Genomic DNA, 23,800 nt, shown 5'->3' on the forward strand with positions numbered 1-23,800 from the left:
GGCCGCCCGGTTGGGGCATCCGGAGGAGGCAGGCGGGACGGCGCCTCCGCTCGTTCCCCGAGGCCCGGTGGGACGGGCTGTCTCTTTAAGGGCGGGGCGAGTGGGCGGGGCGAGCTCCCCAGGCTCCCGGTCGCCCGTTTGATCCATTCAGAAATCGCTCAGTGCGGACTCCCGGCTGCGGGGGAGGGCGGGCGGACGGACGGGCGGCGGAGCCGGGGCCGAAGCCCAATCCCCGGCACGAGCAGCGGGAGGAGGAGGACGAGCGGGAGCTGGAGGAAGAGGAAGAGGAGGGGGAGGAAGGAGGAAGGGAGAGAGAGAGAGCGAGAGAGAGAGCGAGCTCTCTGTTGCACATGCTCTCGGAGCCCCGGCTGCAGCGTCCAGCAGCAGCAGCTGGGCTGTGACGGCGGGCTGAAGCACCAGGAAGCGGAGGGAGCCGGGCGTTTGTGTGTGGCCCGGGGACCCCCGATGGGCGCTCGCTGAACCATGGCCCGCCCCGCGGCGAGTCCCACCCCGTTCGGCGGCATGGCAGCGAGGGACGAGCTGTACAGCCGAGTCACCCCGCGGCGCGCCCGCCAGCCCCGCGCCGGCACCATCAAGCACGGCTCGTCGCTGGACGTGCTCCTGTCCATGGGCTTCCCCAAAGCCCGAGCGTGAGTGACGGGGAGCGCCACCGCGGGGGTGGGGGGCCGGCACGGGCACGAACACCTCCGCCGCCCCCGCCCCGGTTCTCCATCCTCTCCAGTCTCCCTCGATCGCTGTTCTCCCCCACCCCCGCCTGAATCCCAGGATTTCCCCATCGTAACGGGGAGGCCCAGCCCAGCCAGCCCCCTGCCCCCGGTCCAGACAGCCCCTCGCCCCCAGCCCAGCCCATCCCGGGGTCATCCCGGGCAGAGCCGGGAGAGGCCGGGCGGGGAGCTGCCCTCGGAGCGGTCCGGTTCTGCCACAGCCCCGGGCCGAGCCGAGCCCCGGGGAGCCAAGGTGTGACCCCGGCCAGCTGGGCCCAGCCCCGGCTCCGCAGGCCTACATTACGAGAGAGGCGGGGAGGTGGTGGGCCATGGGCCCATTTTATAGGCGAGGAAACCCAGGCTAAAGATGACCCAGCCGGCCAGCAGCCCCTTGTCCCCTCGAGTTGTGAGGGTAGGAGAGTTGGTAGGGAAGGGTAGTCGCTGAGAACCGAGTCGTTGTGCCCTGGAAGTCGGACAACTTATTCTCCGGAGGCTGGGCGGGGCTGTTACCCACCCCCAGCAGGAGGGGGGTCCTTCGGCCCCTTGGGGGTCAAGCCTCTGGCCCTGCCGGATGTTGTGGACTTGGGGTCTGGGCGACCAGTTTCTGAACAGATGAGTTTGTTCTCTGAATCTTAACGGAAGTTGTGAATGTAACTTAATCAGCTCCTCCATCCCAACCACCGAGCCGCGAGGCTGGACATCTGTCCGGACCTGGACTGCCTCTAGAGCTCAGGAACGTTGTTTAAAGATCTGCGTTTTGGTCCTGGGTGGAGCCTTGTCAGGGAAGGGGCTGAGCTTTGATATCTTCGGGTGGGGAAGGCTTCTTGTCACATCCGCAGGGCCAGGACTGGAGAAGCGGGCCCTGTAGACATCTGCATGTCCGAGCTCATGTGAAGGGGCTAGATTGTGTGGGGCGGGCCAGTGGGTCCCATGCTGGGGACTTGGGCTGTAGATGAAAGGCCCAGCACAGGAGGGCTCCTAGTTATAGTTGCCGCTCAGAAGGCCTCTTGTTCAGCACATCCATGGGGAGAGGCCTGCTGTGGGCCTTTCTCTCTCCCTTCTGGTTGATTAGAGGGTTGAACAAGGGTGAACCGGGGTGAATGAACAGATTTTTCAGGAGGAGGAGAGGAAGACAAGGAGGCATGGACAAGGCAGGCTGGCAACCCATCAGGGGAGTATGGGTGCCCACTTCCCTGTTCCAGTTCAGCTTTGGGTGGCCTTGGGCAAGTCACTGACTCTCCCCCCCCCCCCCCCCAATCTAGGGAGATATTACCATTAAATAGATTAATTAAGTGACTGCTCTCAAGTGCCCTGACCTAGGGAAGGAGAGGAGAGTTCAGCAGTAAAGAGGTCCGAGACCTCAGGGCACACTCTTTCTGGCTCATTAATTCTCCTAAACTGGCCCCAGCAGCCACATTTAGGAGCACTGAGCTGTGTCTGCTCTGCTTTCAGAGTCCTCTGGGCCCGGCAAGGACAGAGGTGCCTCGTATCGGGTAGGCGGGTAAGATTGGGAAGAAGGAGGGAATGGGGATATCCAGGGTGGGGGCAGGTGTGAAGCAGGGGCCTGGTGTTGGAAGGAAGAACTCGGCACTGGATCAGAGGCTGAGGGGAACGTCCAGGGGAAAAACCAAAAGGGGCTTATGAAATAAGTGAGTCACCTGATGGTGTTCCAGGGCCCTCTGCTTTGGGTGGGATTCCTGTGCTGGCTGGAGGTTTTTCCATTTTGCCTCCACCCCTGGGCTGGCTGGGGTGGGCGCTGGGATGAGTGGGAATGTTTTGGTTTGCTCAAAAGTGTGCTCCGCACCAGAGCTAAGGGGAATTAAACCCAGAGCCTGCAGGGTTTTTTTTTTTTGCCACACTGCCCTGGATGTTCCATGGTTAAGAAGTAGTGTGGCCTAATGGGAAGAGTATGCGGCTGGGAGGTGAAGGAGACAAGGGTTCTAATCCCATCTCCACTGCTTGCATGTTGTGTGACCTTTAGCAAGTCACTTATCTTCCCTGGTCCTCAGTTTCCTGTTCTCTCTCCATTCATTCATTCATTCGTTCAGTCAGTCAGTCATATTTATTGAGCGCTTTCTGTGTGCAGAGCACTGTACTAAGCACTTGGGAAGTACAAGTCGGCAACATATACAGGTGGTCCCTACCTAACAATGGGCTCACACCCAACTGTGAACCCCATATGGGACAGAGACTCTGTATGATCTGCATATATTGGATTTACCCCAGTGCTTAGTGCATTGCTTGGCACAGAGTAAATGGTAATGAATTTAACAATTATTATTTATCTGTGTGCTGACCTTTCCCCTTCCTAGTCATGAGGGCCTCATCAGTCCTCGGGCCAGCACCTTATATGCTGCTCTCTAGTTCCCCCATCTTATACCCTGCTCCCTAGGGCTCACACTTTGTATGCTGCACTCTAGTTCCCACACCCTGCTTGCTTCTCTCTAGGCACACCCTATGTGCTGCTGCTGGTGATAACTTCACCCAGAAGAGCCCTGACAAGGCTCTTTGGCCAACAACAGAGAAGCAGCATGGCGTAATGGATAGAGCACAGGCCTGGGACTCAGAAGGACATGGGTTTTATTCCCGGCTTAACCACTTGTCTGCTGTGTGACCATGGGCAAGTTGCTTCACTTTTCCGTGTCTTAGTTCCCTCATCTGTAAAATGGGGATTGAGATGTGAGCTTCACGTGGGACAGGGACTGTGTCCAACTTGATTTGCTTAGTAAAGTGCTTGGTACATAGTAAGTCCTTAACAAATACTTTTTTAGAGAAGCAGCATGGCTTAATAGATAGAGCATGGGCCGGTGTCAGAGGACCTGGGTTCAAGTCCTGGCTCTGCCACTCGACTGCTGTGTGACCTTGGGCAAGTCACTTAAATTCTTTGTGCCTCAGGTTACACATCTGTAAAAATGGAGATTGTGAGCCCCATTTGGGGCAGGGACTGTGTCTAACCTGATTACCTTGTATCCACCCCAGAACTTAGAACAGTGTTTGGCTCATAGTAAGCACTTAACAAGTACCATAAAGAAACTCCCCAAAACCCCACAAAAAACACCAAGAGGTTTAGCCACGCTTCCTGGGGAAGGAAACTGATGCCAGGTATTGATTGGGAGGGGTTGTTGTCGGGGCCAGTTGGGAACGGAGCAGAGTGGCCACAGCCTTTCTCTTGAGGTGGAAAGAATGACTGTGTAGCAGCAGCAGCTTAAAGTGGGGTGATCTGGGGAGAGAAGGAAAAGACATGCACAAGACTCATGCGCCTTTCCTGCAGACTGTGGTGGCCAAGCTGCCTTTCCCCAACCCCACGCACAAAAAAAATCAGGTGCGTAGTGGGGCCGACCGGGCGCGGGGACTTAAGCTGGGGTTGATCCTGCTCACCTATGGGACTCCTGGCTCTGCCCCTCAAGGCTCTGGACCAGCTCCCGGCTGGAATGCAGCCGATTCTGGGCTGGGCCCACCGCAGGCAGGCTGCTTTGGGTGGGGCCTGGAGCACACATTCCCCTGTAAATCAAAACGGGATTTTGGATGGATGATGATGAGAGTCCTTGCTGCTCATTATCATAAATTTTCGCCCCTACTCCGTACCTCCTTGTGGGCAAGGACCGACTTGATTGAATTACACTTCCCAAGTGCTTAGTACAGTGCTGTGCACACAGTAGGCGCTCAGTAAAATCCACTGGTTGTTTGACGTCTTCCTCAGCAGCTGTACAGAATCCACCATGAATACACAAAGCGGTTTGGCCATGTGGCAAGAGCGTGGGCTGGGGAGTCGAGACCTGAGTTCTAATCCCAGCTCTGCTGTTGCCTGCTGTGTAACCCTAGTGAAGTCACTTCACTTCTCTGGGCCTTGGTTTCCTTATTGTAAAAATGGAAATAAGTCATCCCCTTTAGACTTTGAGCCCCATGTGGGTGCAGGGACTGTGTCTGACCTGCTTAGGTTGTGTCTACCCCAGCACCCAGTAAGCAACAACACACCACAGTTGTATTATACCCAGAATCTGAGTCCCATATAAAATAGGGATTGTGTTCAAACTAATTTACTTGAATCCTCCCTAGTGCCTAGAACAATGCTTGGCACATAGTAAGTGCTTAATAAATATAATAATAATAATGGTAATTATTATTATAATTAGATTTACAGTCCGGCTGACTATCCACTGGAAGCTTTTTTCCCTCCTGAATGATGCAGCCTGGACCAGTGGAAAAGGCTGGGTTTAGGAAGCTGTGGTTGTACTCTGCCCTCTGCCTTCTGAGTGACCTCAGGCAAAGCACTTAATCAGTTGAGAGGGCTTACTGTGTGCAGAGCACTGTCCTAAGCACTTGGGAGAGGACAAGATAATTGGTACACCACATCCCTGCTCTCCAGTTTACAATCTAGTGGAGTAACCTCTCGGTGCCTCAGTTTCCTCATCCATAGAATGGGTATGACTACCTGCTTCTCCCAACCCTGCAGGGCTGTTGGGAGGGCAGGATAAGGCAATTCTTACTCAAGTGCTTTGGAAAAATTAGCAAGGGCTGTGCAAATTGGAACTAGAGTTTGGAAGACCAGGTCTCCTCACACAAACTATATGCATCCTTGAGGCCAAAGACCACAGTTTGGTCTCAATTGCATCTTTACTACAAGCTAAAAAAACAATTTTTTCAGAAAGCAGGTAACCGGGGTTGCTTTCCAGGCTAGTCTTGGATATTCACCCCATCCTCCCAGTGCCCCCGGCACTTATGTACATATCCTTATACTCTGCTGCTTCCCCTAACTGTAATTTATTTTAATGCCTGGCTCTCACTCTAGGCTGTAAGCTCCTTGAGGGCAGAGATGTCTACTAACTCTATTGTACTGTACTCTCCCAAGTGCTTAGTACAATATTCTGCACATAGAAAACTCCCAATAAATATCCTTGGTTGGTTGATTGATTGATGGATGGGAGCCTTTCAACAGTGAAAAGCCAATGAGAGGATTCTTTGATTCGACTAAACCATCACGGAGTTAAGCTCCATAGCAACCCCACCACACTGAAAACATCCTTGCCTCTTTATGAAAGACTTTCCATTTACACTGTCTCTGGCTTCTGGGAGTGTCCTCAGCCCCTTATCACAATCAGCTCTTCCCACTCCCAGAGACCTCTTCCACTGTTGATTTTCCCAAAAGTAAATAAAAAGAGAGACCTGGTAATTAGGGTCTTTCAGGACCCTGGGGAATCAGTTAACCATTCTGCATACCTGTACTTTTCAGATAGACGCATAATTGTGTTTTTCTGCAGAATGCAGTAATCCTCACTTCTTTATTGAAAAGAGGTCTTGTGGGGAAAAATAACTATGAAGAATGGAGATGACACATCTCTTTAAAGGGAGTATGATGGGATTAAATGTCAGAGCCTGCATGATGTTTTTGAATGGCAGGGTACAAACAAAAACAGAAATGTTATCGCTTTGGACAAAAATTTGTTGCAGGAAAATAAACCGTGGTCCGCAGGTATTGCCCTGTGGTGTTTGAAGCTCTCAAACAAGGAAAGGGTGGAAGATCCGAGAAACAGTGGACCTAGCCCCGTAGGAGGAAGGCGGCAGGATTTTGCACATTCTTTCAGGTCCCATTCATAAAATAGGTAGCATGACTTGTTTAGCATCTGACTTCTGGGTTGTCGGTATCCTGATAAATATTTACTGGCTGCATCCGCTCTCTAAATGTTTATTCTTCTTTTATCTTGGGAAGGAAGACCTTCTGAGGGGAGAGGGTGGGGAGGGGTTGGAGAGATTCTGCCTTCACTGGCCACTTTCCAGTTAAAAATAAAAACAATACAATACTTAACTACAGGTAGCAGAAATATCCAGGGTTTTGAAAACACTGTGATTTAAGAAGCTAAAAATGCTCAGACACTTAAAAGTGCTCCCCAGCAGCGAAGTGCCCCCGAGGCTTCACAGTACTTATTCCTCCTTGAGACTGCTCTGAGAGACAGGAGTCACTAATAAAGGATAGGCTATCTTTGGCTTAGAGAGAATGATTAGCTCGCCTATGATCACACAGCAAGTTAATGGGAGAGGCCAGAGTTGAACCTGTGTTTTTTAACTCCCAGACCCACAGTTTAGCTGCTAGGTTGTGCACAAAGTCACGAAAAACCACCGAGCACTAGAGATCATCATTCTGGTGGAGACTGACTTGGGTATTCAGCTCCTATTCATTCAATCGTATTTATTGAGTATTTACTGTGTACTAAACATTGTACTAAGCTGAGCATTTATTGTGTGCTAAACATTGTACTAAGCCCCTATTGCACCTTCCAGAGTCTTCTAGCTCCCACAGGGTGACCACTGGTCCATCTCGGGCGCAGCAGAGCAGCCGGCTGAGGACCCAATCTAGTTCGACCTTCGTAACAAGCTAGAAGCAGGAAAGTTCTGTCCAATCCTGGGAAAGGTGCCAGATTCTAGTCCCTTAGTGCCTTTCCTCTTACAAATTCAGCACCAAATATTTATTGTGTGTGGCCCTCAGCAGGTTAGTAAAACGTGTTCAGCCCAGTCCAGGCATGCTCTAATAATAACAATTATGATATTTGTTAAGTGCTTACTATGTGCCAGGCACTATACTAAGCCCTGAGGAGGATACAAGCAAATTGGGTTGGACGTGTCCCATGTGGAGCTCACAGTCTCAATCCCCATTTTGCAGATGAGATAACTGAGGCACAGAGAAGTTAAGTGACATGCCCAAGGTCACACAGCAGACAAGTGGTAGAGACTGGATTAGAACCCATGACCTTCTGACTTCCAGGCCCGGGCTTTATCCGCTACACCATGCTGCCTCCCAGCTTGAAGTTAGCACAGTTTAGTAGAGGCAGGAGTTCTGCCCTGAGTTGTATTTCTCGGTTGGCCACAATCTTGCTGGGAGACCCTAGACTGGTCACTTAACCTCTCTGGGCTTCAGTTTTCCCAGCTACTAGAAGTGTGGGACAATTCCTCTCCATGTTTCACTGGAATCAGGCCACTGAGTAGTCATTATTTGAGTGGCCACTGTGTGCAGAGGTCTTGGCCTCTGTGCTGACCCATGGTGAAAGTCTGTTAATGTTAATAATGATGGTACTGGGCACCAAGCACTGTACTAAGCGCTGGGGTGGATACAAAATACTCAAATCAGAAGCAGTCCCTGGCCCACAGGGGGCTCTACAGGCTAAGAAGGAGGGAGAACAGGTATTTAGTCGCAGTTTCCTAGATGAGGAAACTGAGACCCAGAGAAGTGAAGTGACCCAGGCAAGGTCCCCTGGTCTTCTCAGCAACTTGGAAACAAATGCTGATTAAGTGCAAAATGTGTTTGTTGCTTGTCCCCACACAATTTTATACTGTGGTGGGTCCAGGGCAGGTTTTGGGGCTGCGGGTGGATAGATAGTTTTTTCTTTCTCTCAGTTGCTTTGTTTCTCAGGACTCAGAGGTGCTGCTGTTTGGAGCACTTCTCCATGGGTCTGGCCCATTGTCTGGCCCTGGAGTGACCTCTCTTTTGTGTCCAATGAGAGATGGTTTCATCTGGGCTCCGGCGTGGCTGCGGAGCTGCCTACAGACCCTGAGGGGTCCTTCTGGGTCATCCCAGGTCCAGGGTGCCTGGGAGAGGGAGAGGAACGGAGGGGTGGGCAGAGGGATGGCCCTCTTTGGAGCCAGCTTGTGGCGAGAATGTTGGAGGAAAGTGGGCCAAGACATTCATCTTGAAAACAAGCTGGACAGTTCTCCCGGGGCCTGTGGACTCCGGCTGGGACCCTGGGGCGAAATCATCACCAGGCCTGTGTCAGTGATTGTCCAACCAGGCTCCTGGCTGCTTCCCACTACTGCGTCCCAGGGAATTCATTCATTTATTGATTCAATCGTATTTGAGCGCTTACTGTGTGCAGAGCACTCTATTAAGCGCTTGGGAAAGTACAATACAGTAATAAAGAGAAACAATCCATGCCCACAACCAGCTCACAGTCTAGAGGTGGGAAGACAGACATCAATACAAATAAACAGACATCAATAGATAAAATTACAGTTATATCCATACGTACTGTGGGTTGAAGAGAAGGAAGAAGAGCAAAGGGATCAAGTCGGGGTGACACAGAAGGGAGTGGGAGATGAAGAAAAGTAGGGCTTAGTCTGAAAAGTCCTCTTGAAGGAGATGTGCCTTTAGTAAGGCTTTGAAGTGGAGGAGAGACTAATTGGCGGATTTGAGGAGGGAGGGTGTTCAAGGCCAGGGGTAGGATGAGGGCCAGGGGTCAGCGGCAAGACAGGCGAGATCGAGGCACAGTGAGGTTAGCACCAGATGAGTGAAGTTTGTGGGCTGCGTTGTAGAAAGAGAGAAGGGAGGTGAGGTAGGAGGGGGTCGAGGTGATGGAATGCCAATGGTGAAGAGTTTTTGTTTGATACGAAGGTTGATAGGTAACCACTGGAGATTTTTGAGGAAGGGGGTTGTCTTGCCTCAGCCTGTCACCTCCGGCTTTTAACTCTTCAGGGGTTCAGGGGTCCAGCTGGGTCATTCTTGATTATTCCAGCCCAAACTGCCCTGGTTTTGTCATTCTGCTCCTATGGACCCTGCTCTGTTTCCCTGCTTCTTTCTGTTTCCCCAAGGGCTGGTGGTTGGGGAAGAAAGGATATGGGGAAGAGGGGAGGAGGGGCAAAAGGGTGAAACTTGCCTGCTTCCAGTTAAGTTGGAGGCCTGCAGAGGTTGAGAGGGGAAAGCTTAGAATCCCAATTGCCATATCCGTCTGTCCCATCATCAACAAAAATCATTGTTATCATCCTCATAATAATACAGACATTTAAGTAGTTACGTGCCAAGCAGTGTACTAAGTGTTGGAGAAGATGCAAGTTAATTAGGTTGGACACAGTCCTCGTCCTAAGAAGGAGGGAGAACAGTTCTTGAACCCCCATTTTTAGAGATGAGGAGAGTTTTGGCAGAGCTTTTCAGAGAAGTGCCTGAGCTGTTGACTCACCATGTGAGGATTTTCTCTGAGGGCCAGAATGTCCCTTCTGCATTCTGAGTGTTAACTGGGGAGGGATTGAAGCTCTCTGGTGAGATTTCTGCTGGGCCCCATCTTTTCCCCAGATTGGGTTCTGCCAGTTCTGACAAAAATGGGAAATGTAAGTGGCTGATTGTAGTTCCCTACAAACCAGATGAAACTGGCTTACACTGCAGCAAAAGAGATTTGGGTGAGACATAAGGAGGAATTTGATTCTCCCCGCTAGAAGAGGCTTCAGAGCAGAGGGAGCAGTGTGGCCTAATGGAAAAAGCAGAGGTGGGAGCCAGAGGTCCTAAGTTCTGACTCGGGCTTTACCACTTCCCTGCTGGGCAAGTCACTCACTTTTCTCAATTGTAAAGTGAGGATTCAGTATCTGTCCTCCCTCATACTTAGGCTGTGAGTTGCCGACTTGTACTTCCCAAGCGCTTAGTTCAGTGCTCTGCACACAGTAAGCGCTCAATAAATACGATTGAGTGAATGAATAAATGGATGAGGGACAGGAACTGTGTTCAGCCTGATTACTTTTTACTCCAAGTGGTTGGCAAGTAGTAAGTGCTTAACAAGTATCACAGTTGTTATTAGTAGCAAAAGTCCTAGAGACAGGGGTGGCACTGCTGAACCTACATGTGGTAAGCGATCAGTAAACGCTATTAATGACTGACTCTGTGACATCTTGAGGCTCCTTCCAGCTCAGGTTCTCCTAACTCTGGTGGGGATTTTTGTTTCTATCCTGCTTGGGCTTGTTTTCATCGGTCAAATGGAGTTTCAGTGTCTGAGGCATCCGAGTTTACATTTCCATGAATTGCAATTCAGGAAGGCTCAAACAGGATAAGACTTTTGTCACTTTTCTGTCACCAAGGATGGACTCTGGACTTCCATTAGATCAGAGAGAGAGGGAGAGAGTGTGTGTGTTTGTGTGTGTTTGTTCTTTCATCCGTAAACACAAAATCATATCGTTGAAATGAAGAGAGGGAGAATTTGGTAGGTGAGGGAGAATTTGGTAGGTGACATCTTAAAGGGGTAGACCCCCCTCCCCCCCTTACCTCATCATGACACTGCCCGCTGACACTGGCCCTGGGCTACCAGACTTGGCTGATCCTGGGCAGCAGAGCTGAACCTCTCAGAGCCAAGACTGTGGCAGCAGGCACGAGCCTGGTGTTGGGGTGGGGAGGGGAGGCCCTGACACCAGCTTGGTGTTTCAGCAGGAAGACCTGGGCAGTGGGAGGCCAAAGCCTCCTCCCAGTACTCATCCAGGAGGGAATGGTGGGCCGCTGCTCGGGCTGGGCAGCCAGGGGTGGGACGGGATGGGAGGCCTGCGCAGGGCCATTGGCAGGGTCAGAGGGAGCCTGCCTCCCACTGAATGTGGTCCCTGGGGCCGACCCCTGGAAGGTTCCTGGACAGAGTGGGACAGTGGATGGCAATGTGAGTTGCGGAGAGACGTAGAGTCGAGGACGGACATCCGAGAGAGCTGCCTCTTGGAGATGGGATTCTGGATCGGCTGGGGGACTTGGGAATTGACTGGGTGGTGGTTTTGCTCGTGATCTGGGAGGAGCTAAGTGAAGCAAGGAGCTCTGTTCTGTTTCCAGAGGTCTCTGGGTTCTCCAGATCAACTGGTGAGCTAGTCACCAGCTTGTCTTGTTCAGGTCTGTGCTGCTGGGCCCTGGCCAGGTCCCAGGAAGGTCTCAGGTGGAAGGCAAAGCTGCTCCCAGCCCAGACAGGCCCCTGCTGCAATGCAGAAATCCCTCTTACTATTGACATGTGAAATATTCATAATCACATGCTTTCTAGCACTGATGCCCCCAAGTTAAGACTTTTCTTTAAACTCCTGGACTTCATTTTTTCCTCCATGGGGGTAAAATTGTTCACTCAACAATGCTCTCCAAACATGTATTCTGTCACCCTGCTAGAGTCAAGGACCTGGATTTGGTGATCTCTTCAGGTCTCTCCAGCTTTAAGAGAAGGTACTCCTGCTCACTGGACTAGGATTGTGTCAGTCACTCTGTTTCTTTACAGCCCCATGTATGTCATTGACTCAGTGCATTAAATCATCCACACACAGAGATGCCAGCCTGTGGCGAGTCTCGCTTGGAGACCACGGTGAAAGAAATGTTCCCTTCATGATTTACTTTGTTTTGAAAGATGGGCTGAGTAGTGTAGAGGGTAGGAAGGCTGGTAGCCAGAGATCACCTTTAAGAAATCCTTCTTTATATCATAAACATCTCTCCTGCTGTGGTTTCAAAAGTGTCTTGTGCTGACAAGCAGAGAAGAGGGAGAAAAAAATGGTATTCTATAAACCAGAGGCGTCGGTACAGTGAGATACCCAAGGATTAAATAGCCAAGCCCATCCCTTAACGGAGAGGATGATTGATTCCCCTAGAGGTAGGGCCAAGAAGAAAAGGGTAATTTTGTGTCTGCAGAGACACAATCCTAGCAGAGACAGGCTGTGGATTTCTAAAGGAGAATTGCTGTGAGGGTCGTGAAAGACCCACGTTTTAGTCCTGGCTCAGCTGTTGAATCTGCCATGTGACCTTGAGAATTAGACTTCAGTTCTTGTTCCCTATCCTAAAGTGAACATGAAAACTCACGAAAACAGCCTCCCGATTTCATAGGGGTGAGAGGTCAGATCAAATAATAATAGCAATGGTGTTTAAGCACTTACTATGAGCCAAGCACTGTCCTGAGTGCTGGAGCGATACAAAACAATCAAGTCAGAATCAACCCTGTCCCAAAGGGGACCCACAGTCTAAGAGAGAACAGGTATTATTTTGTCCTTATTTTACAAATGAGGAAACAGAGGCCCAGGGAAGTGAAGAGATCTGCACAAGGTCACACAGCAGACAAGGTACACAGCCACAATTAGAACACAGGTCCTCTGATTCCCAGGCCCAGGGTCTTTCCACTAGCCATTCTGCTTCTTGGTGTAGTTTGTAATATTCTCTGACTCTAGGGAGAAGGGACCTAGATGGGATGGTTTGTTGGGGTGCCTGTGTGCCAGAGTAATAATAATAATAATTGTGGTATTTGTTAAGTGCTTACTATGTGCCAGGCACTGAACTAAGTCTTGGGGTGGATACCAGCAAATTGGATTGTACACAGTCCCTGTCCCATGTGGGGCTCACAGTCTCAATCCCCATTTTACAGATGAGGGAACTGAGGCCCAGAGAAGTAAAGGGCTTCCCCCAAGGTCCCACAGCAGACAAGTGGCAGAGCTGGATTTAGAGCCCATGATCTTCTGCCTTCCAAGCCTGTGCTCTATCCACTGCACCATGCTGCTTGCTCCCACCATATTTTTCATCACCCCAAGGAGGAAGTTTCTAATACCACTCTTAATACCAACCTCAGCGGTCCCTGGAAGGGAAATTATGGCCCAGGCTCAAGTGTGTCACCTTAATTCCTCAAGCGGCTATTGGCTGCAGAGCACTGAGTGAGGTGTGGGTTGACATAAAATGGCTCCTGGCCTTTACAGGCGATGAGGAAATAGACAAGTATGCAAGTAGAACATGTCTACTTCTGTACATTTGTTATTTTTTAAAATATTTATGATGTGCCAGGCACAGTGCTAAACTCAGGTATAAAATAAAAAGATCAGAAATGAGATTGTAAATTATCATCTTTGAGTTGTAGAGGCACAAAATGTAAGCTTCAGGAAGGGGGTCAGCAAAAGGTGATTTCCAGAGGCAGGTGTGAGGGCCAGGTGGGGAGCTGGAGTCATCAGTGTGACCGGATCCAGGTGGAGCTTAATCCGGGAAGTCTTCCCAGAGGAGGTGGACATCTTCTAGTGTTTCAAAAAGTAGGGGGGCCGTGGTTTGGCAAAGCATAGAGAGTGTGTGCCACAAGCTAGAGGAGAAAGAGTTGGAATCAATCAATCAGTCAATCAATCGTATTTATTCATCATCATCAATCGTATTTATTGAGTGCTTACTGTGTGCAGAGCACTGTACTAAGCACTTGGGAATACAAGTTGGCAACACATAGAGACAGTCCCTACCCAACAGTGGGCTCACAGTCTAAAAGGGGGACTGTGTGTGTGTGTGTGTGTGTGTGTGTGTGTGTGTTTTGTGTTGTTGAGTCATCTCCAACCCATAGCGACACCGTGGACACATCTCTCCCAGAACACCCCACCTCCATCTACAATTGTTCTGATAGTGTATCTATAGAGTTTTAGGAGGCAGTTAATTGGGTTGGCCTGAGTGGAGACCACAAGAAATATGGGAGGAGCACATCCATTGTGGACAGGGAACGTGTCTACCAAGCTTATTATGGGAAGCCATGTGGACTAATGGAAAGAGCTCGGATCTGGGAGTCAGAGAACCAGGGTTCTTATCCCAGCTCTGCCATTTACCCTCTCAGTGACCTTGGGGCAAGTCGTTTAACTTTTCTGGTCCTGTTTCTTCATATGTAAAATGAGATTCAAAATTGTACTCTACTCAGACTGTGAGCCTCATGTGGGACAGGGACTGTGTTCACTCTGATTATCTTCTATGTGCCTCAACACTTAGTACAATGGTTGGCATATAGTAAACACTTAATAATAATAATTATTATATTGTACTTAGTAGTCAGTGCTCTGCACGTTAGGTTGATTGCACTGATTGTGGAGTTCTGGCAGAGTTCTGCCTTGTCCTCCCTTTCTGTTTCCCCTACGGCATGTTCATTTTCTTCTCCTGTCTTCCCCCTGTCCCCTCTGCCCTCCCCCCAAGAGGCCAGGTGATGGAAACCCTGACACACAGAGTGCTAGCTGGCCCTGCACACATGTTCCCCTCTCAGTACTGTGATAAACATCTGAGTATTACAAGAAATGTCAAGGCCTCACAGCAGATTGGAACGTGATAAAACCCAGAAACCTCCGATACCATGAGAGCCGGAAGGCAGCTCGGACGGAGCTTCCCCCTGCTCCCCAGTGTTGTCCGGAGAATGCCTTGCCCGACTGCCAGCAGGGCGCTGGCTTTGGTAGGGAGCTGCGGCAGAAGTCCAACCCCTAAAAGCTGCCCCAGGGATTGGGTCCGGGAGCTAACGACCTGACTGGCGGCCTGGGTCCCCCTTCTAAAGACAGTGAGCCCCAGGTGGGACAGGAGACTGTGCCCGACCTGACTGTCCTGTACCTCCTCCAGTGCTTAGCATAGAGTAAGTGCCTTACAGGCACCACAGTTGTTTTTATTTTGATTGGTCTTAATAAAATGGTATTATCTCTTCACTGCAAGATCCTCCCTCCTAGAGGTGGCAATTAGAGTCTTCTAGATTGGGGTTGAGTTAGCTATGGCATCTTCTTCCTTAAGGAGCCACGGGGACTACTGTTTCTGTCTGGGTCCATGCCCCCTTGGCCACAAGGAGAGAGACTTTAACACCTCCAGAAGTGATGAGCAAAAACTTAAAAGTTAAGTCCTGTAAGACACTAAGCCAAGCCTTGAAGAAATCAGGCTGAAATCCCCAAACTTTGGCTGGATTAGTGTTTTACGAGTTGCCATTTGAAGTGAGTGAGGGAAGCACTGACAAGCTCCGGAGGATATGGGGCATCACTAAGGTTTTGAAAAAAAGGAATCCCTAAGGCTGTTAGTTCTCGAACCAAAGTCCTTTGATTTTTAAAGACCTAATCATAATAATTGTGGTATTTGTTAAGCACTTTGTGACAGACATTGGGGTAGTTACAAGATGATTAGATCAGACACAGTCCTTGTCCCACATGGGGATCACAGCCTAAGAGGGAGGGAGAGCAGGTTTTTGATTCCCATTTTACAAATGAGGAAACTGAGGCCCAGGTAAGTTGAGTGACTTGCCCAAGGTCACACAGCACAAGTGGCAGAACCAGAATTAGACCCCCAGGCCCCCCCAACTCCGAGATCCATGTTTTTTCCATTAGGCCCTGCTGCCAAGATGCCTGGCTTCACCTATTGGCAGTTGTGGGTAACTAAGAAGTTTAAATCCTTCCTCCAAGGGGCAGAAATAGCTGCCAGTTCACCCCTCATCAGGGAGTTTATTCAGTTGTATTTATTGAGTGCTTACTGTTCTGAAGGAACCCATGCTCTGTCGGGAGTCTGCCCAGGAGTCTGGATTGTAGGCCTTTTCCTGGGCTCTTTACCCCTTTCCAGCCTTGTACTGAAGTTTCTTCTCGTCCTTGTCTTCTTTTCTCTCTGTCTCTGTCTCTGTCTCTCTCTCTCTGTCGTTTTTCTAACTGCAATTGCTACTTCTTTAAAAGGAGCCAAGAGGAAGTTCGGTATCTCTTTCTGCTGCTCTTAGCTTGAGCCTCAGTGCTCTGCCTGAACTGGGGGTGGTGAGGTGTGGAAATGGTGAGCCAAGACCCAAATGCGGGCTGACCTCTCTCTGAGTCACCCCTCTGTTTGCAGGGCTGCAGGCCCCAACGTCACTCAGCCTCGCCTGTGCCGGGTGCTCGGGGGGCTGATCAGGGCTCTTCTTCCATCCCGACAAGGCAGTGTGGAAAGAACACAGGTCTGGGAGTCAGAGGGCTTGCATTCAAATCCCAGCTCTGCCACGTAATTTCTCGATGCCTCTATTTCTCATCTTTAAAAAGGGGATTCTAGACCTGTCGTCCTTCCTCCTTAGACTGTGAGCCCCATTTGGAATGGGGACTGTGGCCAACGTGATGAATCTGAATCTACCCCAGTGTTTAACAAATACTGCAATTATCATAATTCAAATTCCTAATATAAAGTTGGGGAAATCGAGTCACAGAGAATGAGAATCACATTCTCCAGATGGGTGATGGAAGCTGGAGCCCCACTCCAGTTGGGGCCTCTGGAAGACACTTCCCTGTGCTGTATTTTGGTCCCCAGATCAATTGCAGCTTTAGAAAAAAACCCTGAGCAGAGAGAAAGGGCTTGCTGTCTAGTCTGCCAGCAGTTCCCTTGCGTGTTGGGGGACCACGTTGCTTGGATGCGCTTGGGGAGTTTGTTCCAATATTGTGGGTGGTGCTGGAGTGTTGGTGAAGCTGCTGGCAAGTGCATGGGCAGCGCACACTGCTCAATATTTTGTGCTGGAGTTTTCAGTTTTGATGAAGCAGCATGGCCTGGTGGAGAGAGCAAGGGCTGGGGTGTCAAGGGACCTGAGTTCCAAACCTGGCTTTGCCGCTTGCCTGCTGTGTGGCCTGGGGCAAGTCATTTAACTTCTCTGGGCCTCAGTTTCCTCATCTGTAAAAGGGGGATTTCAAAGCCAATTTCTCTTACCCGCAAAACTGTGATCCCCATGTGGGGCAGGGACTGTGTCCAACCTGATTATTCCTCATCTGCCCCATGTTTAAAATAGTGCTTGACACACAGTAAGGGCCTAATAGCACAATTATCCTTTTTAACCAATATTCCTATTATTATCAATAATAAAGTAAAATACATAATTGCACCAATTATTATAATTATATCGATTGTTATAATTATAATGTAATTAACAAAATATAATATAACATATTACTACTACTAATGATGATAACTGAGACTCATGCAAAAGGAAAAATCTGTTCACCTCTCCAATTTCCATTTGTGACTGGAATAAGAAAGCTGCCTCTTTCCTGCTTCAGAGGGATTTTAGTCAACCCCTGCAAGAACATCTGAACTCCAGGGAGGGAAAGAGTCAGTGTCATTAGGAGAGAAAAAGGGGTTTTGTGTTTTCTGGCTCCTCTCCAGAGCAGAATGCCCTTTTTTTAATGGTATTTGTTAAGCACTTACTATCTGTCAAACACTGTTCTAAGTGCTGGGGTAAGTACAAGTCAATTAGTTTGTATACAGTCCCTGTCCCACACTGGGCTCCCAATCTAAATAGGAAGGAGAGCAGGTATCCCTGTTTTACAGTTGAGGAGTCTGAGGCACAGAGAAGTTAAGTGACTTGCCCAGGTCACATAAGAAGCAATTGGCAGAACAGGGATTAGAAGCCAGGTCCTTCTGACTCCTAGGCCTGTGTTCTCTCCCCAAGGCTATGCTGCTTCTCAGCAGCACTTTACCCCATGGTCCCACATGAGGTCAGTACTGGCCCACCATATACCGCATGGCCTGGACCCTGGGGAGATTTAGTGAATTGACTTGAGAATCCGAGTTGCCTGTTCCGGACTCCCCTCAGCCCATGATCTTGCTACGCCCGGTGTGCCACCTTTCTTCAGAGTGCTGTTGTCCTGGCGGTACTGAGTTCTAGGGCTCAAAGAACTGCAGTGGAGTAGTAATTGTGGGCAGGACTTCCTGGGCTCATCTTCCAGGTCATTTGGGCCAGGAATTTCGGGCCGACGCTCACTGTATATTTCGTGTTTTGGCCTGAGACATTCTGGACGGCTCTGGGCCAAGGAGATGTTCTCGGGATAATTGGTGGGTGTGGAGCCAGACATACTGTCGACAAGCCCCAGACCTGAGTATAGCTGATCATGAAGGCTCCTTCCCGCTCTCCCTGCTGACTCTGATCTGGGTGGAGCCTGGAGGGGCCGGAGAGGCGGATTTAGGTCACCAGTGACGTGAAGGAGAGGATCGGTGGTTCATCCTTTGAGCTCAGAAGAAGCAGGTTGTCCAGTGTCTACCAATAATGAGCCACTGAGTAGTGTGGTCAGCAAACACGATGGAAGTCCCTTCCGCCCCACCGGCATCTTGGTCATGCTGTTACTCATCTCCATGTGCTCTGGGTCCTCAGCACCCCCACCCAATTGCCTGGCCAGAGAAGAAATCGAGTGGTGAACCTGCCTGTTGCTGCGTAGGCAGGGTGTGGTTTAGTGAATAGGGCAGAGGGATTGAGATTTTCCTTGCTTGCTGTATGACCTTATGCAAGGTACTTGAACCTCTCTGGGCCTTATTTCCCCTGACTGAAAACTAAAGACATTCTCTCCCTCCTACAGACAGACCTCAGAAGAATGTGACAAGGACAAGGGGGTGGGGGATGTGGTGGTGGGGGCTGATATCTTCCATAGGGAGCTTCTTAGGTTGTGGGATAAGCACCTGATAAATCCAACGAGGTCTCTTGATATTCCCGCTGGCCTGGCTCTAAGTACATGCATTGGTCTAGCTTTGGACAGAGTGCTGGAGACACTGAAGGGATTCTTCTGCCGGACAAAACCCCTAATTGGGCTCAAGAGAAGCAAACTTCTAGGCTGGCCGAAGGAGTGAATCATAAAAATGAGCCATGCTTCAATTAACCTAGTGTGGAAATCGCTTGAGGACATGAGCCTGAATTATGTCAGTGTGGTGGGGGAAGAGGCTGGATGCTCTTGCCCTGGAGAATGGTTACCAGTGATCCGCACCCCATTCTAGAAAGGCAGGAGGAAGCTGGTCCAGCTGGTGGAGGATCCAGCTATGGCTATGGTTGAACACTCGCTGGGCCTAGATTAAGAGACAAAATCAAATGCCAAGGAAGCCACAGTGGAAAATTAGTTCCTTTGGATGGAGATCTGAGTCCTGCCAGGGGCTGTTGTTGAAGATCCACAGCCAGTCTTTGGAGAACCAGTGGGAGCCAAAGGGCAGAGCACTGATCTTAGCCTGTCCCTGGTTTGCTGTGCCATCTGGGCAAGTCCTGCAGCCTTCCTAGGCCTCAAGTGTCCTGTTCTGTAAAAGGGGAATGAATAACTCTCCCTAGGATACATAAGATCCTAGATATTCAAAAAGCCTCGGCTCTCCAGAAGAATGGTGCCAGCGACATCATTATTATCATGAGTGTCTGTTTCCACTTCTAATAATAGTGGTGGTGATTAAGCGCTTGCTCTGTGCTTAGCACTGACATAGAGGCAGATCATCAGGTTGGACACAGTCTCTGTCCTGCATGTGACCCACAGCCTAAATGGGAGGTAGAACAGGCATTTGATCCTCACTTTACAGATGAGGAAACTGAGGCATAGAGAAGCGAAGTGACTTTCCCAAGATGACACACCAGGCAAGTGGCAGAGCTGTGATTAGAACCCAGGTCCTCCAATTTCCAGGCCTGAACTCTTTCCAATAGGCTAACTAATTCTAGAGGATAATCATCCATCCTGCCAAAGGGCAAGAATTCATCCCCAGCAAGCCCCAGAGGATTAAATGGAACAGTGGGGGATATATTTTTGTTTGCAAATTCAATTATTCATTGTACTGTTTCATGCTGTATTGCTGTTTCTTCCACTATTTAGAGAAGCTTAGTGGCTTAGTGGAAAGAGCACGGGCTTGGGAGTCAGATGACAAGGGTTCTAATTCTGTATCCACCACTTGTCTGCTGTGTGACCTTGGGCAAGCCACTTAACTTCTCTGTGCCTTAGTGACCTCATCTGTAAAATGGGGATTAAGACTGTGAGCTCCATGTGGGACAATCTGATTACCTTCTATCTACCCCGGAGCCTAGGACAGTGCTTGGCATATAGTAAGTACTTAACAAATGCCATAATTATTATTTATTTGGGTTCTGTCTGCCTCTCCCACTAGACTCTCAACTCCTGGAGGGCAGTAATAGTGAATCTTTTATTTTTTTGGTCTTCTCACAAGTGGCTTAGTGCTTTGCACTCCATGCACACCCCATGAGTAATGTGGGTGCCGAAGATTCTCAAGACCCGGGGTTTCTTGTGGTCTCACAGTTGACTTCAGGGAGAGCGTCTAGAAAAGGAGAAGCAGCGTGGCTCAGTGGAAAAGAGCATGGGCTTTGGAGTCAGAGGTCATGGGTTCAAATCCCGGCTCCGCCACTTGTCAGCTGTGTGACTTTGGGCAAGTCACTTCACTTCTCTGGGCCTCAGTTCCCTCATCTGTAAAAATGGGGATGAAGACTGTGAGCCCCACGTGGGACAACCTCATGACCTTGTATCCCCCCAGCGCTTAGAACAGTGCTTTGCACATAGTAAGTGCTTAATAAATGCCATCATTATTATTATTAAAAGAATTGTCCAGGCTCGCTATGTTTCCCCACTTGCCCTTGGCCCAGCCAAGTGGATCATTCCCGACCCCCCAAACACAAGTAATCATAGAAGCCAAATGTGAATGGAGTGCAGAGAAAGAGCCTATTGAGTGTTTGGGTGTACCACTTGTTCCTTTTAGTCTCGTGGCCTGACTTCTTTTAATAATAATAATTAATAATAATAATGATGGTATTTGTTAAGCACTTACTTTGTGTCAAGCACTGTTCTAGACCTGTGCCAGGTGACGTGACTGTTTCTGAGGATGTTTATGTTCCCCACCTGCCATCCTCTGTGTGCCCAGCAGAGCTCTGAAACCTACCTCGCCTGCCCTGGAAATCACTCTTACAGCATTCCCAGGGAAATAGGAAGGAAGGGTGGGTGAAGAGAGACAACAAGGGAGGAAGCTTCAAAGGATTGGCAGAGTTCACTGGAGGGGAAGTGAGAAAAGTTGTCTTGAACATGAGTCAGTCAACCAATGGTATTTAAGGAGTGTGAACTATATGCAGAGTGCTGTACTAAGCACTTGGAAGAGAACAGTTCCCTACCCTAGGCTAAGCAGCATGGTGTAGTGGATAGAGCAGGAGCCTGGGAGTCAGAAGGTCATGGATTCTAATCCCGCTCCACCACTTGACTGCAGTGTAACCTTGGGCAAGTCACTTCTCTGTGGCTCAGTTACTTTATCTGAATAATGGGGATTGAGACTGTGAGCCCCATGTGGGACAGGGACTGTGTCCAACCCAATTTGCTTGTATCCACTCCAGCGCTTAGTACAGTGTTTCGCACATAGTAAGTACTCAACAAATACCATAATAATAATAATAATATTAATAATAATTATTATTATTACCCAAAAGGAGCTTAATGGGGGAAACAGACACAAAACAAATTACAGGTAGGGAGAAGCGACAGAGTTTGAAGATATGAGCATAAGTGTAATGTGTGGGGGAGGATGACCTAAGTGCTGACACACAGGTGATGCAGCAGGGGTGAAGTAGAGGTGGGGAGATGAGACATTAGTCAGGGAAGACATCCTGGAAATGTGATTTTAGAAGGGTTTTGCAGACAGAGAGAGCGGTGGTCTGCTGGAGATGAATGGGGAGGGCGTCCTCTAAGGGTGCGAATGACAGATCGTTGGAGAATCCTCCAACCAATTTAGATTTAACTGTCTAGAAAATGTAACCTCTGGGTCCAGGGACCTCCTGCAGGGTCCAGGGGCCTCCTGCAGGGTCCAGGGGCCTTCTGCAGGGTCCGGGACCCTGTGGCAGAAAAGGAGCAGAGTCACAGCTGGTGTGCCATCGACTTGGGGTATTGTTAATCTTCTTGAACTGTTGCGAGGTTGGTGGAGAGCCGGATCAAACAGGAAGTTGGACCGATATATTATCCAAGCCAGCGATTGCAAGATGAAAGCCAGCTAAGATGGCCACAGAGTCTCTCCCTTCTCTCCTCTCCCCTCCCCTTAAGTATGACAGCCAGCTGGGTACCATTTTGAATGCCTCACTCTGGAAATTTCTCACTTGGGTGATGAGAATTTCCCAAGAGCCTGAGATTAGAGGAGTAAGGGCGGCTTCAGCTTTTCTGGTTGTCCAGTCATCCAGAACCTTGAGGCCCAGCATTGTCTTCTCCTCAAATTCCATTTCCTAACATAAATGGGCGGGACCATACATCCTTCATACAACTGGGAAGAACCTCCAGGTTAAGTGTCGACCCCCTGCTTCCAGCACAGGAAAATCCTCTAAAGCAACCCAGGACAAACTTGTTCTGGGACAGAGAGGCCACGATGTACAAGATATGCTCTTAACCTTAAACTTTACATGGTGAAACTGAAATTCTGGAAATTCAGCCTGCTCTTGATTATCCAGGAACTGAATATACAGGTTGTGGACTATCCAGGTCCCTTCCTTCACCCTCAAGCTGCCATCCAACCCTGTCCCCTGCTTGTGAGCACCTCCAGCAGGAGATGGGTGAGGGGAATATAAGGAGGAAAGAAGTCCATCTCTCAAATTGACTGTCGCCAATTCAGATGAAAAGGTTTTGTGAGAGAGAAGTCAAAACTATGCCTAAAATATGATTTTTTCCTGTCCCCCATGAGCACAGATAAATAGAAAAATAGACTGTATCCAAAGGCCAGAGGGTCTGAGAAATACTTGTTTTGAGGAGAGACTCCCTTGCTGCTGACTCTGTGGCCCCATGAGCTCTCTTAGCAGTGTGAGGATTACAGGGGATATTGTGATACAGAATGACTGATCGATAGCTAGGTACATATCTAATCTTGCGCGGTTGTATCAGTAGTACTGTATCCACCCACCCCCACTGCAGGCAGAGTCCAAATATGTCAAATTGTAGATCTTGAAAGAGAGGGAAATTCCTGGAAATCAGTGGAACTCATCCTACCTTGGTCTTCTACTGTGTCTGTAAATGAATAGCGGCTGTTTCTAAGGAACAAAGAAAATTCATTCAATCATATTTCAGTGTTTACTGTGTGCAGAGCACTGAACTAAGCACTTGGGACAGTACAATAAAACAATAAACAGACATATTCCCTGTCCACAACGAGCTTACAGTCTGTGGGGGATGGGTGGGGAGGACTGTAGTGGGGAGGAAATGGGTCGTCCCGTGACCAGCTGCCCAGGAAAATGGTGCCTGGGACTCTTTAAGGGTCCGTATCATACCCAGTGGTGCCTGCTGACTGGATCCTGCCTCTTCTGCCTGGGTCGGTCAGGGGTTGGGTAATCTCTCAGAGCTTGAAACGTCTCTGCTGGACAATTGTTTTGCAGAAATAATGGGAAGTGTGAGACCCTAAGCACAGATTCTGGAGTCTCGGGTGCTTCACAGACTTTTGGCCCCAAGCAAGTTATAGACTCAAGTGCTTAGCAGAGAATAGGGATTTAGTGCAGGTTCCGGGGTAGAGGACTGGGCCTGGATAGTAATGAGCTGCTAGATCCCTGTCCCTATTTGCAAAACAGCCTTCCTGAGGTGTCCAAAGGAAATGAGGCAACATTGGCAAAGTGTTCAGAAGTTCCTGGATGATGGAACTCAGGATGGAAGGCTTTAAGGGGGCAGGTGATCCCTGACAACAGCAACTGTATGAGAAAGAGTTCAGTATTTTTGTCTACCCTCTCAATCAACCAATCAATCAAAGAGTGAAATTTGAGTGCTTCCTATGTGCAAGGCACTGTACTAAGCCTCTGGACTGTAAGCTTGTTGTGGGCAGGGAATGTGTCTACCAACTCTGTTGTAGTGTCTCAAGTGCTACACCACGTAGTAAGTGCTCAGTATAT

General features: G+C 49.4%; 1 protein-coding gene across 1 annotated transcript in view; it reads left to right on the forward strand.

Annotated features, from left to right (window-relative positions):
* The first annotated feature begins 329 nt into the window (after positions 1-329).
* UBASH3B (ubiquitin associated and SH3 domain containing B) overlaps positions 330-23,800 on the forward strand; it is a 140,679-nt gene continuing 117,208 nt past the window's right edge. The window contains exon 1 of the mRNA XM_038754650.1: positions 330-650. Coding sequence (XP_038610578.1) covers positions 484-650 — 167 coding nt within the window. The 5' untranslated portion in view covers positions 330-483. The remainder of the gene's footprint in view (positions 651-23,800) is intronic.

The sequence above is a fragment of the Tachyglossus aculeatus genome, chromosome 11 (genome assembly GCF_015852505.1).
Source record: "Tachyglossus aculeatus isolate mTacAcu1 chromosome 11, mTacAcu1.pri, whole genome shotgun sequence".
NCBI lineage: Eukaryota > Metazoa > Chordata > Mammalia > Monotremata > Tachyglossidae > Tachyglossus > Tachyglossus aculeatus.